Here is a 15,000-nt window from a genome sequence, read left to right on the forward strand (position 1 = left end):
CTTTCATTTCGTTAATTTCATTACCTTTTACAAATCATGATATTAAGTCATTGTATTAATGAATTAACTTTTAGGATATGCACACGTACTACGTCTGTTTATATACATATCTCTTTTTATTTTTAATTTCTTTCGACTTCTTTTTTTTTATTCGTTTTATTCTTAATCAAAAAAAAAAAAAAAAACACAAGAACAAAAAAAAACAAAAAGAGAACAAAAAAAAGGAACAAAAAAATAAAAAAAAGAAAAATGAAATGGAAGTAAAACTAGTGTAAATATAATAAAATGAAATAAAATTAAATTAATTGCATATTCAATATTTTCATATACATATATATATATATATATATATATATATATATATATATATATATATTTTATATACATATTTATATATATTTTAAAAGTCGAGTATGGGTTAATAAGGAATATTAAACTAACACATAAATCTTTAGCCGTACTCGTGTGTTATGTGCGACAGTGTCAAAGAGAAACTTTAATTAGTACTCATAATTATTCGTAATTAGCACTCCGGCGTTCACATTGCGGACTAACTCGTAACGCTTCTTTCTCTACGACCGTTCACGGTAATAAAAAAGAACATGAACAGGAAAAAAAGAGAGAGAGAGAGAGAGAGAGAGAGAGGAAGAGGGGGAAAGATAAAACAAAAAAAGAGGGACAAAAAAATGAGGATAAAATAAAAAAGAAAGTGGGAGTGACAAAAAATGCTCGAAGAAAAAAAAAAAAAGATCAAACACAAGGGAATTGAAAATCTTTGTCTATCGTTAATCTTTACGATCATTTACTTTGTCTTTTTATTTATTTTTATTAATTCTTGAAATAAAATGAATTCTTTCTTTTTTCATCCCTCATTCGAAACGATAATACAAGAGAGAGAGAGAGAGAGAGAGAGAGAGAGAGAGAGAAGGGCGAGGTATAGGAGGGATGAATGTCGGTCGAAAGTTTCTTCTAAGCTTTTGTAATTTCACCATTTGAGGATACAAAAATTGATCTTTAATATGTTCACGTAAAATAGTAATCGGATTTTTAATATCACTTGGGTACTTTCGACTTATCCTTTACTTGTATCACGTATACCTTTTTATTCTTCATCATTTTGCTATACATCCTTTACGTTGAAGTTAGTTCTCCTCGTTTCAGCTATCCTTTTCACGCACACACACACACACACACACACATAAATACATATACACATACATACATACATACATAGATATATACATGCTTGATCCTTACGTTCAAGCTCGGACCATTAAACAGATGGTTTTCATGAGATATCCAAAGGACTTTAGTCGAGAGTTGTTACACCGTCTTCGTTTAAAAGAAAATCAGATGGATTTCCTTTGTAAACGTTTAATATAAATAAAAAAGCAAAACGATACGCGCGAGTTTTTTTGGTTTTTGTTTTTTTTTTTTGTTCTGTTAAATAACGACTTGAACAAATAAAAAAAACTGAAAGATTAATAGAAATGGAAAGAATGAAAAGTAGGAAGAAAATTCGAAAATAAAATCATTGGAACTCGATGATCGAGCAAATGTTTTTCCTTTTCTACTGTTTCTTTTTTTTTTTTCTTTTTCTTTTTTTTTCCTTCTTTCTTTTTCCTTTTTTTTTTTTTTTTTTTGGCAAAAGAATAACGAAAGATCGTTAAAAATTGGCAATCCAATCACGTTTAAATCGATTGTTATTTTCCCGTAACGTTTAATAATATAAACGAAAGATTGAAAATTTAGGAGTGGACGTAAAAATACGTTTAATAACGATTTAAACAAAAAAAAAAAAAAAAAAAAAAAAAAAAAAAAAGAAAAAAAAAGAAAGGAGAAAACAAAATCACGAACGAAGTCGACAATCGAACAAATGCGTTTTCTTTACTTTCTTTTATTTATTTATTTCTTTTTTTCTTTTTTTTCCTTTTCTTTTCCTGTCAAAAAAAAAAAAAAAAAAAGGGAATAACAAAAGATCGAAGAACTTCGAAATCGACTCGTTTATAGGATATTTTAAAACACTCCGTCGAACGAGTTCGCGTCAATTTCTCAACTGAAGTTCTTTTCTTCCTTTTTCTTTCTTTCTTTCTTTCTTTTTTTCTTTTTTTTCTTTCTTTCTTTTTTTGTTTCCCATCAAATTCTTACATCACGTAATCGAGTTTATCAGCTTTCGTTTTTTTTTCTTTTTATTTTAATATTCTTCTCTCTATCTCTCCTCTCTCTTATTCTTTATTTTTATATCTTCTCTCTCTCTCCTTTTTTTTTTTTCATTTTTATATCATCTCTCTCTCTCTCTCTCTCTCTCTCTCTCTTTCTCTCTCTATCTTTCTCTTACCTCAGGCTGTTACTTCGAACCTTCAACGAGTCGAGACACTCGAAGAGAGATAGAAAAGACTTAGCGAGGGGAAAAAAAAAAGTAAAAGTCTTAATTAGTGGCTGAGATCCGAGAGGTGCTCGAGGGTGGAAGTCGATTACCCTTAAGCTTGCGGGTACCTATCTCTTTCTCTCTCTTTATATATATATATATATATATATATATATATATATATTTCTCTCTCTTTCTCTGTCTCTCTCTCCCTCTTTTTATTTCTTTCATTGCACTCATTCGTTTTCACTCATTTTAGCCGATTCCTTTTTCTCTCTCTTTTTTCCTTTTTTTTTCTTTTTTTTTTTTATTTCCTTATCTCAACCATCTCCACCCTATGTGCACCCACCTCCCACTCATCAATTGTCTAACAAACATCTCACCTCTTTCATAGAAAATATTATTCTCTCGTATTTCCCATCTCTCTCTCTCTCTCTCTCTCTCTCTCTCTCTCTCTCTCTCTCTCTCTCTCTCTCTCTCTCCTTCTTCTTCTTATATTTACTCTAAATTCTTAGATAAATTTGATCCCATAGATTAATTTAAATGGAATGACTCGATCTTGCGTTTAACAAACTATCGAATTTTTCGAACGAAGCTAATGATTTCCATAGAAGCCCGAACATTTTCATCTGAGGGATGGGGGATGGAGGGGTGGGTGGAATATATATACGTTATTATATATCTCCATCGAAATTTGATCTCTTCTCCTTTCTCTCTCTCTCTCTCTCTCTCTGTCTCTCTCTCTCATTATAATTTCCTCCTGTATCGATAAATGCATCCGTGTTCGACATTGAATTCGTTGAAAAATTAAAATCGTTTCGTACCTTGTTACTCGAAGGGACTAATACTCGTTCGATGTCGTGTCAAATTGAAAGCGAAGGAGATCAAACATTCGATTGAAAGTGGGTGGGAGAAGAAAAGAAAAAAAAAAACAAACAAAAAAAAAACAAAAGCTACAAAAAATATATATATGTATTTATGTATATATATCTCTCTCTCTCTCTTTCTGTGTGTGTGTGTTCATTGCGTGTGAAAATTACGTGAAACTCGGTATAACTGACTTTGACGGTGGGACACAAACGATGATGGCATAGCCATTGTTGTAACTGTAACATCAATAGCTTCAAATCCTACTCTATGCTTTCATATCTTTCCCCGTGTAATATAGATTTGACAAAAAGAGTGTCTCTTTTTTCAATTCCAATTTTTTTTTTTTCACCCCACCTACCTTCCCGCTCCCCCTCTTCTTTTTTCTTTCCTCTCTTTTTTTTTTTTTTTTTTCTTTCTCGTTGTTTGTTTGTTCGTTCGTATTGTTTTGTTTTTGTTCGTTTTTCACTTTTCTTTCCTTTTACATTTATTTCCTTTTTCTTTTGCGTTTAATAATCATTGTCCTTTTTTTCTTTTTCGTTTTTTTTTTCTTTCCTTTTTCCTTTTTTCTTTTTTTTTTTTTTTTTTTTTTTGGAAAACAAATAAAAATGTCTCCTCTCTATGTTTCGTTCGCTATTTCAGTCCAATGGGCAAGAGTGGGAGCTTAGGGATCTCATAGAGAGAAAGGTGAGGTCTGATAAACATGGGAGTGGGGGGCGGGGGGGTGGACACACAACAAAAAAAAACGAAAAAAAAAAAAAAGAAACCAAACGAATGAAACAAAAATATGAACGAATTTCCATGACGTAAAGGGTTTTCATTAATATCTATTAGTCAGCTGTGTCGGATTTGAACGTTCGAGCCTTCTCTCTCTCTCTCTCTCTCTCTCTCTCTCTCTCTCTCTCTCTCTCTCTCTCTCTCTCTCTCTCTCTCTCTTTCGTTATCAAAAGGACGAAAGGTATAAAAAGAAAAAAAAAGAAACAAAAAAAAAGGAAAAAAAAAGAAACAAAAAAAAAAAAGAAAGAACAAAAATCAAAAAATGTATATCATATAGAGTAGCAGGAAGAGAAAATAATACCTCACCCCTCTTATCCTTTCACCCCTTTCTCCTCTCTCCCTCTCCCTTTCCCAACCCCCCTTCCATCTCGCTCTCCATCACGTTTTACGTTCTGATATATGAGAAGTCATTTGTTTTCATTAATTATAGTCGAAGTAGAAACACATTCACCTGAGTTCGGGCATCGTGGTAAAGCCGATACGTTTTCAAAACTGTCAATATCGATGTGTGTATGCACGTTTCTATGTGTACGTACGTATCTATATGTGCGTTCGCACATGAATGATGCGTATGTATATCCTCTCTCTGTCTCTCTCTCTCTCTCTCTCTCTCTCTCTCTCTCTCTCTCTCTCTCTCTCTCTCTTTCTCTTTCTCTCTCTTTCTTTCTCTCTCTTTCTCTTTCTCTTTCTCTCTCTCTCTCTCTCTTTTTAGTCGCTGTTAGTTCGGAGTACAACCGATGAATTTTCGTTCTCGTTCATTTCTAACAGGTGGAAACTCCCTTATGTGGCTTTTCTATGGGAATAGAGAACATGGCTAGGGCGTAACTTGGATTTCAATGGTTTAATAGTTTGATGTTCTAGGAAAATTTCGTGATAATTATTCGGATTATTTGGAAGGAGCGAATTATTTGGAAGGTCATAAAGATCGTGAAAAGTGAAAGGGATTTAAACTCTTTCATGATTTTTTTTTTCTTTTCTTTTTTTTTTTCTTTACTATTCTGGGGGTTTTTTTTCCTTTTTTTTTCTTTTCTTTTTTTTTTTTTTTTTTTTACTCTCATAGAAATTTGTTTTTCAATGTTGTAATCATGTAAGTTAAGTTAATAGTTTCATTTTGTAGTAAAATTTTCTCAATTAATTGTTCGCATGATCTATAAGATAAAAGCGAAGGGAATAATAGATAAATGATTTTAAGATAATCCCAATTAATAAGATATTTATGAGAACATATGCATTCGTTTTACGTAATATAATAATTTCATAAAAATGGATAAGTCAATTTCGATGAAATTTCTTTCTTTTTTTTTGTGTTAAATATATTAATGATTTCTAAATATTCATAATTATAAATAGATAATAAATAAATTTTTTTTATTTATATATTATAATTGAATATAACAAAATTTATCTTCATTAAATTAAACTTAAAGTAATTAAATAAATTTCCTCTTTATGGATTATTTTCTGTGTGTATGGAATACATACATACATACATACATACGTACATATATACAAGAATTTAATTCGTTTTCTTTGACATCGAGTAAGAGAATGAATTTATTAATTTATTCTCTTAAAATTAACATAATGGATGTATGTACACCTTAATAGTTCTTAAATACGTGTCATTGACAATAAATATACAAACATATTACACGATATAACACAAGCGTAATCGAACGTAATTCAATTTAGTTGGATGAAAGAGTTTTATGCAAACATGAATGCATGCGTGAATATATGTATACATATACGTATGTATATGTCTATATATGTATTGAATATATATATTAAGTATATATATATATATATATATATATATATATATATATATATATGTTAAAGCTGGAAAATATCTTTCCGTACGTGATATCAGCAAAACATCGAACAATATCGATCGAACTTTCAAGCTCGATCGATTAAATGTGCTTTTCTACATATACACACACTCACATATATATATATATATATGTACGATGGAACATATGTGTATACATTCTCGTTATTCTCGAATTGGAAGTTACATCGTAAACGAACGCACGAATTTTAATTAAACTTCTTTCGACATTCGCTGATATACCAAATACGGTACGTCCGATCTACAAATCGAATTCGACTTTCGGTATGACGTTCAGAAAGATAATTATTGGAAATGGTTTTCTCTTCTGTAAAAAGAGATATGTAGATATACAGATAGATAGATAGATAGATAGATAGATAGATAAATAGATGGATAGATAGAGAGAATGAGAAAGAGAAAGACAGAAAGAGAGAGAAAGAAAGAAAGAAAAAGAGAGAGAGAGAGAGAGAGATCGACTTTGAAATACCAATTTCAAAAAGATTCTAATTGATACGACGGCATGTTAACAAAATGTAATATGGGAAACGTATATCCGTCTATGCCAATTAGTAATTAATACGCTGGAGATAATTGACGAGTAGAGATTTCAACGAAAGGAAGGGAAAAAGGGGGAAAGGTCGATGTGGAACGTGGGTTGTGGGATGTGAAGTTGGCTGGTGCTGGGCATCAACGTTATCTACCTTTTCTCTTCTCTTTTCTCTTCTTTTTCTTTCTTTTTTCCCCCTCTTCCTTTTCTTTTTCTTTTTCTTCTCTCTCTCTCTCTCTCTCTCTCTCTCTCTAACTCTCTCATTCTCATTTTTTACATACTCGCGAGTTTGAACTTCCAATTTACAGACGTCACTCTTTTTCCTTCCTATTTCTGCTCGGCCACGTTTACGTGTATTGTAAATTCGATCTACAATGATATTAACGTGTCTACGTGAACTTTAAATGTGTGAGAATAACATAGAGAGAGAGAGAGAGAGAGAGAGAGAGAGAGAGAGAAAAGGGTTGAGATGTCGACAGGTGCAGTTATTCTCGCTTGGTTCACTCTTCGTTCCTCCACCTACTGCTCCCACTTCCCTCTTTAGAAAAGCCTTTAATTGTGACTAATTCGTCCTAATTGCCTGTTTTGCATTTTACACGCGTCGTTAAAACGACCCTCACGTAACACTGGCCATTTCGAACTTTTCTTACCTTCTCATGCTTTTGTTACTATTATTATTATTATTATTATTATTATTATTATTATTATTATTATTATTATTATTATTATTATTATTATTACTATTATTATTATTATTACTATTATTATTGTTGTAGTTGTTGTTGTTGTTATTATTATGATTATTAGTTTAAATTTGAAGCTAGTAAAAATTTCTCATCAATTTTTTACAACGAAATCATTTTTTTGTACGAACATAATACTTGTCGTTGGGAAAAAGGAAAAGAGAGGAAAAAGAAAAGAAATACAAAAAATTAAAAACGTATAAATGTCGCTATTGAAGTAAAAACGATTTATAGTCTTGAGATGAGAAATAATAATAATAATAATAATTATAATGATAATGATAATGATAATGATAATAATGATAATTATAATGATAAAAAGATAAAAAAAAAGATATATATATATATATATATATATATATATATATATATATATATATATATATATATATGAAAGGGAGCCACGAATTTTTCGTAAAATGGCCTTAAGCAATTAGAAATAATTTTTGCTTGAAGTAATTTTTAATACATTTGTTTGTAGGATATAAATTAGATCAAAATGTATGTGAGAGATAGATAGATAGATAAAAAGAGAGAGAGAGAGAGAGAGAGAGAGAGAGAGAGAGAGAGAGCAAGAGCAAGAGAGAGAGATAGAAGATATCTTGCAGTTCCTTCCAAAACGAATCTCGCGCTTCTCAATTTCGCGAGTTTTGCCTATCGGCCGGTTGCATCTTCTAAACTTATTTAAGTTTTGCCATATTTTATGCCAAGAGATGAGAGAAATACCCACGTTCGTAGAATATAAACGTAAATGCGTTGAAGCAAGAAGGATAAAGGAAGAGGGGATATTGAGGGTCAAAAGGGGAAGGCTTAAGGAAGGAAATCATGCGACTTTATATATTCATCTATTACGAAAATAACTTAATTTTCGAGAATAAATATTCGTAGTTAAACGTTCGTTATTTCGGTGTTGTGATTTGTTTTTTTCTTCCTTCTTCTTTTCTTTAATTTCATCCCTTTTGTTTTTCATTTATTTTTTTTCTCTTTTTTTTTTTTCTCTTCTCTTTTTAATCAACGCGCCATCAATTCGCCATAACTTCAATCTATTCGACAAGTTCTATTTATGACGATGATGATGATGATTATTATTATTATTATTATTATTATTTTTTTTTTTCCTTTTTCTTTTTTTCTTCTTTATCAATGCTCTAATATTTCGTATAATTTTTCTGCCTCTTTTATTTCCCATCTCCTTCCCTCTTTACGTTCCACCGTTTCCTTCCTCTAACCTGTCATGATTTCTTTACAAACATTTTCCATATTCATAACATTTTCATTTGCAATATAAATCACATGTATATGTTTATATTGTTTTGTAGATAGAAAAAAAAAATGTGAAGTATACTGTTTTATTATTCTGATGTTTATTAATGTGATACTTTTTTTTTTCTTTTTTCTTTTTTTTCTTTTTTTTTTTTTTTTTTTTTATGTCAACGACAGTAGCAACGTTATAAGCGAGCGCAATTTAATTAAATTGTTATGATTGTTCAATAAAATCGTACTTTTTAGATTATCAATCGAAAATATAGATACACGTTTGTGTGTGTGTATTTGCATATGTACATATATATATATATATATATATATATATATATATATATATATATATATATATGTTGTTAATGTATTTTTTATCATCGATATTTTACATTTGGTATAACGTCGATCTAATTAGCCACTCGTTAATTAAACGATCCTAAAAACTTCCTTCATGTATTATGAAAAATAAGCAATGTTTCTTTTTTTTCTCTCCTTTTATTTCTTTTTTGTTCTTCTTCTTTTTTATTTTTTTATTTTTTTTTTTTTTTTTTTAGATTCCATCGTGCCGGTGACTCTTTGCCTGTTGATAGAGAAGGGAATGTCTCTGGTAAGTGACGTTATTAAAAAGTAACGACATGAATTAACATTTGTATAGATATTTTATAATTAGAATAAAGCGAATTCAAAAAAAAAAAAAAACAAAAAAAAAGAGAGAGAGAGAGAGAGAGAGAGAGAAAGAGGTATTGAAAATAATAAATGGAAAAATATTTAACATACACTTTATCTTTTATTTTCTTTCAAATGATCAAATAATAATGTTTAAAAGATGTTTATCATATAATTGAATTCAAAAGGTGAAATAAAAATAGATATAGAATGGAATTTTGTTGAAAAATATTTACTTTGGAATGAAAGAAAAAACAAAAAAACAAAAGAAAAAAAAAAGCAAGAGTAACCCGGACAGAGTGAGAGAGAGAGAGAGAGAGAGAGAGAGAGAGAGAGAGAGAGAGAGAGGGAGGGAGGGAGGGAGAGTAGAAAATGAAAAATTTTGCGAGGAAACTGAGTAATGGGGTGGGGGGAGGGGGGAAAGGAAAAAGAAAATGAAGAAAAAGAAAATAGAAAATAAAATATAAAAGTAAACAGAAATAGAAATGATAGAAACAGTAGGAGTGATTAAAATGAAAGTATTGAAGAGATCATTCAACCATTTTAATTTCTTTCGCACGAACAGATAAATGATATTTAAAGTATATAATACTTTAGATCGAAAAATGTATGGATAAATATAAAAAAGAAGTATCAAGGAGTAAAGAAGGATAATGAGAATCATGAATACATGGATATATATATATATATATAAATGTAAATATATATATATATAGAGAGAGAGAGAGAGAGAGGGAGGGAGAAGAAAACTCATCATTGTAGATTTTTCATTTTTCGTTTTTCCTTTTCTTCCTTTTCTTCTTCTTTTTTTTTCTCTCTCTTTTTTATGCGATTCGATCACTTTACAATCGATTCGAATCGATTCGAAAATTCAGCTTTGCGTTATCACGATGAATCGTTGATTTTACGATAACCCGCACGATATACCGAAATGTAAACAGTCCAACTCGTTATACGAGAAAAAGAGAGATAAAGAGAGAGAGAGAGAGAGAGAAAAAAGAGAGAGACAGAGAATAATCAAAGCGAACTATATCTACACTCTCCATCGTTTGTCCTGAAGTAATTACTCCATTCATCTTCCACAGTTAAGAATTTTATTTTAAATCTTCCGCTTTATCTTCTCCCTCTCTCTCTCTCTCTCTCTCTCTCTCTCTCTTTCTCTTTATCCGTCGGTCTCTCTTTCTTTCACGAGATTCTTCCTTCGCGCGTTAAATAAATACCGTGGAGTCTTTTAAAGATACGTAAAACGTTGGAAAAAGATTTTTAAACGGTGCAATAATTTTTTTTTTTCATTCTCTCTTTTCTTCTTTCCTTTCTCTCTCTCTCTCTCTCTCTCTTTCTCTCTTTTTCTTTTTTTGTTTTTTACGCGTTTCATTTCTCCCCCCACCCCCATCTCTCCTATTTCCATCTTTATTTCCGTTTTGTGCTCTCTCTCTCTCTCTCTCTCTCTCTCTCTCTCTCTCTCTCTCTCTCTCTCTCTCTTTCTCTTTCTCTCTCTTTTTGTTTCCTTCCTTTTTTGGTCTAATTTTTTTTCTTCCTTTTATTACGTATCTTCTTTATTTCCTTCATTCTTTTTTTCTTTCTTTTTTCTTCTTCTTTTTTTTTTTTTTTTTTTTTTTCCTTTTTTTCGGAACATCACGCAACTATCTCCCGACGTAGACGCTTTCTTCATACGCAATCCAAGGAAATTACTTGAAACTAAAATGCGAAGTTTCGAGTTAATATGAAACACTATGAATAATTAAACGCGATGAATGTTAAACTAAGCTTGCATAAATAATGCATGTCCGCCGTTTTTTTCTCTTCTCTCCGGGTAAAACTTTACCTACTAATATCTGATCGTTCTAGAACACCTACCCATATATATACACACACACACACATACATACATATATATACACATATATATATATATATATATATATATATATATATATAATATATACAGATATAGAAACATATATATGTACATAAAGATAAGTAGATTTGTGCGTTAAACTCATTTAAAAGTCACGATATATATTCTTATCAGTTTCTATCTCGCGACGATCAAAAGGTATGACATTGGTCACGTACTATATCATGAACATTCGAAGCATAATCTTTAACGAGAAATATTTCTCATTTCTTCCCTTATCGCCGATGTCGTAAACTTTAACCTCGAGAAATAACGTTTTTAACCACCACTCCCCCTTCCTCCCTCTCTATCTCTCTCTATCTCCCTCCTTCTCCGTCCCTCTCCCTACCACCCCTCCACACCATCTCCGACCTTCCCACTTTTTTCTCTCCTGTGGGCCACAATCATACCGCCTACTCACCCCCCTCCCTCCCCCTTCCTACCCTTACCTTATATATTCCGAATCGATCGAAACTCACGTATGAATGTCTTTCTAGCGTGACAAATGTGTATGTACGTTTAACACGAATTTAATTTGATTCTCAAAGCTTATTCTTGTGTCCATTGTATCGCATGTTTCCTGTTAGGAAACTAATGCTAATATGCTCGTTGTTAATAAGCTTTGAAACTCGCGATATTATTGTAATACATTCACATATATCTAAGTACATTCATACATGTATATACACACATGTGTGTGTGTGTGTGTATATATAAATGTTCGAAGAATTTGAATTGCTCTTTATTAAGTAAAGATTCATTTGATAGAATTGATTTAATATTAAAATAAAATATTCTATTATAAATTTCGTTAATCATATTGATGAATAATAATAATAATAATGATGACGTTTCAATTATGTTTTTATTATACCTATATGTAGATTTATATATAATTTCGATCGATATTATTTAATAGGTTGATCCTTTTCGACTCGTCGAATGATACCCATTATTGAAATTCAATTGGTTTGATTTATTTATTTCTAAAAGAAAGAAAGGAAGAAAGAAAGAAAGAAAGAAAGAAAGAAAAATATTTCGGCTAAAAGCACGTGCATTTTCACTTCGATATGCATATATATATATATATATATATATATATATATATATATATATATATTTATATATACACATATTATCTTATATACGTGATTGCGCTTAAATTTAACTAAAATTATTGCATCCCGTTTTACCGGACACTTGTAAAATTTATTACATCTATTACTCGGGTCGCACCGCATTTTGAAAAATTAGCACGATAAATTTTCCAACGGTACGGATTGATAATATTATTCATGTATTCGCTCGCATCTACTAACCGAAACATAGCCATTTCCGAATCCCATGGATTTTAAAAGCATTGAGAGACTGATTTTTATCATAAGCAAATGGACATATGTATGTATGTATGTATGTATGTATGTATGTATGTATATATATATATATATATTTTTTTTTTGAGTAGAGAAGATATATTTCCATTTTGATATAAACGTGAGATATCCAAGGACGTTGACATTTGTTTGTCGACATTAGTCCTACATATTTGTTCTGATCAAAGTCTTTCCTTTGGACGAACTAATTTAAAATTTTTTATTAATTAATAATTACATTAAATGTATATTATCAAAAATATAAAAATAATTTTATATTCGTATCGTTTCACATTCTTTTCTACATTACTTTTTATTACTTTTTTTTTTTTTTTTATAAATGCCTTTAATTAACTTAATTAATAATTAATTTACAATTACGTCAATTACATAGTTATAAGAGATTTTATACGTATTAATTATTATATATTGGATATGTCTCTTTTATACGTAGGTTATTTTATTTAATTTTTTTTTTTTTTTTTTTTTTTTTTTTTTTTTTTATGTTAACATCAAACATTCGACATAAAAAAGTTTGTCATTTGGAAATTTTCGTTATATAATCGGTACATTGTTTATACGTCATTTTATATCTTTTGCAAAAAAATTAAACGAAACTCTGATTGACAATTGATCGAATTAAACAATATTATCTTTAGATATTTATTTCTTTGATTGATCATAAAATTTCTTTCCCCTTTTTCTCCTTTTCTTTTTCTTCTTCTTTTTTTTTTTTTATAATATTCCAATTGATAAATATGAATGATTAAATTAATATACTTTCGTAGTTGTACGTTTTAAGAATATCATAATAAATATAAAAAAGAAAAAAAAAGAAAAATTATAAATTCTTCTTAATAATATTAAAATATTAAACAAATAATGTGAAGTAATATCGAAGAGAAGAAGAAGAAGAAGAAAAACAAACGAAAGAAAAAAAAAAAAGAAAAAAGAAAAGAAATGCTTACAATTCACATAAAATATAAGTCATGACTTGCGATAACGCGTAGAAAGGAAAAGAAAAAAAAAAAAAAAAACCGAGAAAAGAGAAAAAAAAGAGAGGAGAAAAAACAAAAAACAAAAAAAAAAACAAAGGAAAAAAAAGAGAAACAATAAAAAAAAAACAAAAAAAAAAACGTAAACGATTGAGAACGTTCTGATAAATTTCTTTTCATTTTCTTTCATCGTCCTAATCGTTCGTGGCTTCGATGAAAAAGCTCGCAAATAATTATCCTATTCTCATTCCCTTTATTTGTCCTTTTTTTTTCCTCCCTCCCATCCCCTTCCCTACCCTCCCCCCTACTCCCTCCTCCCCATCCCTCTATCTCCTTTTCGTTCTTTTTTTCTTTTTTTCCTTTTTTCTTCTCTAACTCCTATCTATTTTGGTTTACATGTAAAATACAAGGGACATATGGGCTGGCAGAGTGTATATGTGCAAGCGAGCATAAATGTTTCAACCATGCAATTTGCCGGACTTTACTCGAAATTCATGGTATTCTTTTGTGTCGCGTAATTGGGTCAAGTGGTTCATAAATATTTGATATTTAACAGCCACACCACCACCACCACCACCACCACCCATTCCCCACCCCCCTTTCCCACCCCCTTACTTCTCTTTGCTTTCTTCCGCTACGTTGTTATTCCTTCCTGCTTACAAAAGATACCGAGGAAACTTTAACAATATAAAAAAAGAAAAAAAAAAAAGTAAAGAAAAGAAAAGGAATTCATTGGTATGAAAATTTTTTTTTCTTTTCTTTTCTTTTTTTTTTTTTTTTTTTTTTTTTTTTTTGAAAAATTACGACGAATGTCAAATTAATTTTTCGACGATTTTCGTTTTCCCTTTTTTGTTTCTTTTCTTTTCTTTTTTTTTTTTTTCGAACATCCTGATACTACGATATTATCTAAGTGATATTATTTTTTCAGATGTGTATATATATATATATATATTTTGTTGTTGTTATTTTTACATTCTATCGTTAGTATTATGTTTCATATTAAAATTCCAAATTCGATCGGCATTAAATCGATATAGAAAAGTTTCATTTATATTATTACGAGAACATCGTAATATCGCGTTACTAAGAATCATTTTTTTTTTTTCCACAATGTCATTAATCTTTATTTGTGCATTTTATTTTATTTTATTTTATTTTATGTATTTACTTGTTTATTTATTTATTTATTTATTTATTCTTTTTTTTTTTTTTTCGTTATTTTATTTCGATCTTAAAAATCCATATCGAAAATGAGTACGATTTATTTCGAGAACGAGAATGAAAATTTTTTTCTATCGTGATATATACGTAATATTATCGTTAACAAATATTTCAATTATTCATTTCTATTATTATTGTTATTATTATTATTATTATTTATTTTTTATTTTTTTTTTTTTTCTTTATATTATCTCTATTTCATTCTTCGAATGGAAAATTTGTGAACGATCGTAAAAGGTCGTCGTTAGCTTAGGAAAAATTTAATTTCTTGAAAGTCTTGATAAAGAGACTCACGCGAATTATTTTTCCTTGCGAAAGGAACGTTCATCGATTATTTTTCTTTTTTTCTTTTTTTTTTTTATTTTTTCGATATTTATTTATCTTCTTCTTTTTTTTTTTTTATGTTTCACGTCTTCTCTTTATTGTTCTTAACGAAGGTACTGCATCCT

At 29.5% G+C, this 15,000-nt stretch overlaps 1 protein-coding gene across 11 annotated transcripts in view; it reads left to right on the plus strand.

Annotated features, from left to right (window-relative positions):
* Positions 1 to 15,000, plus strand: part of LOC124428482 (diacylglycerol O-acyltransferase 1) — a 139,033-nt gene that overhangs the window by 44,998 nt on the left and 79,035 nt on the right. For all 11 annotated transcript variants that reach the window (XM_046972561.1, XM_046972565.1, XM_046972557.1 and 8 more), the window contains one exon: positions 8,954 to 9,006. In XM_046972561.1, the coding sequence (XP_046828517.1) occupies positions 8,954 to 9,006 (53 nt within the window). The remainder of the gene's footprint in view (positions 1 to 8,953; positions 9,007 to 15,000) is intronic.

Source organism: Vespa crabro, chromosome 12, assembly GCF_910589235.1.
Source record: "Vespa crabro chromosome 12, iyVesCrab1.2, whole genome shotgun sequence".
Taxonomy (NCBI): domain Eukaryota; kingdom Metazoa; phylum Arthropoda; class Insecta; order Hymenoptera; family Vespidae; genus Vespa; species Vespa crabro.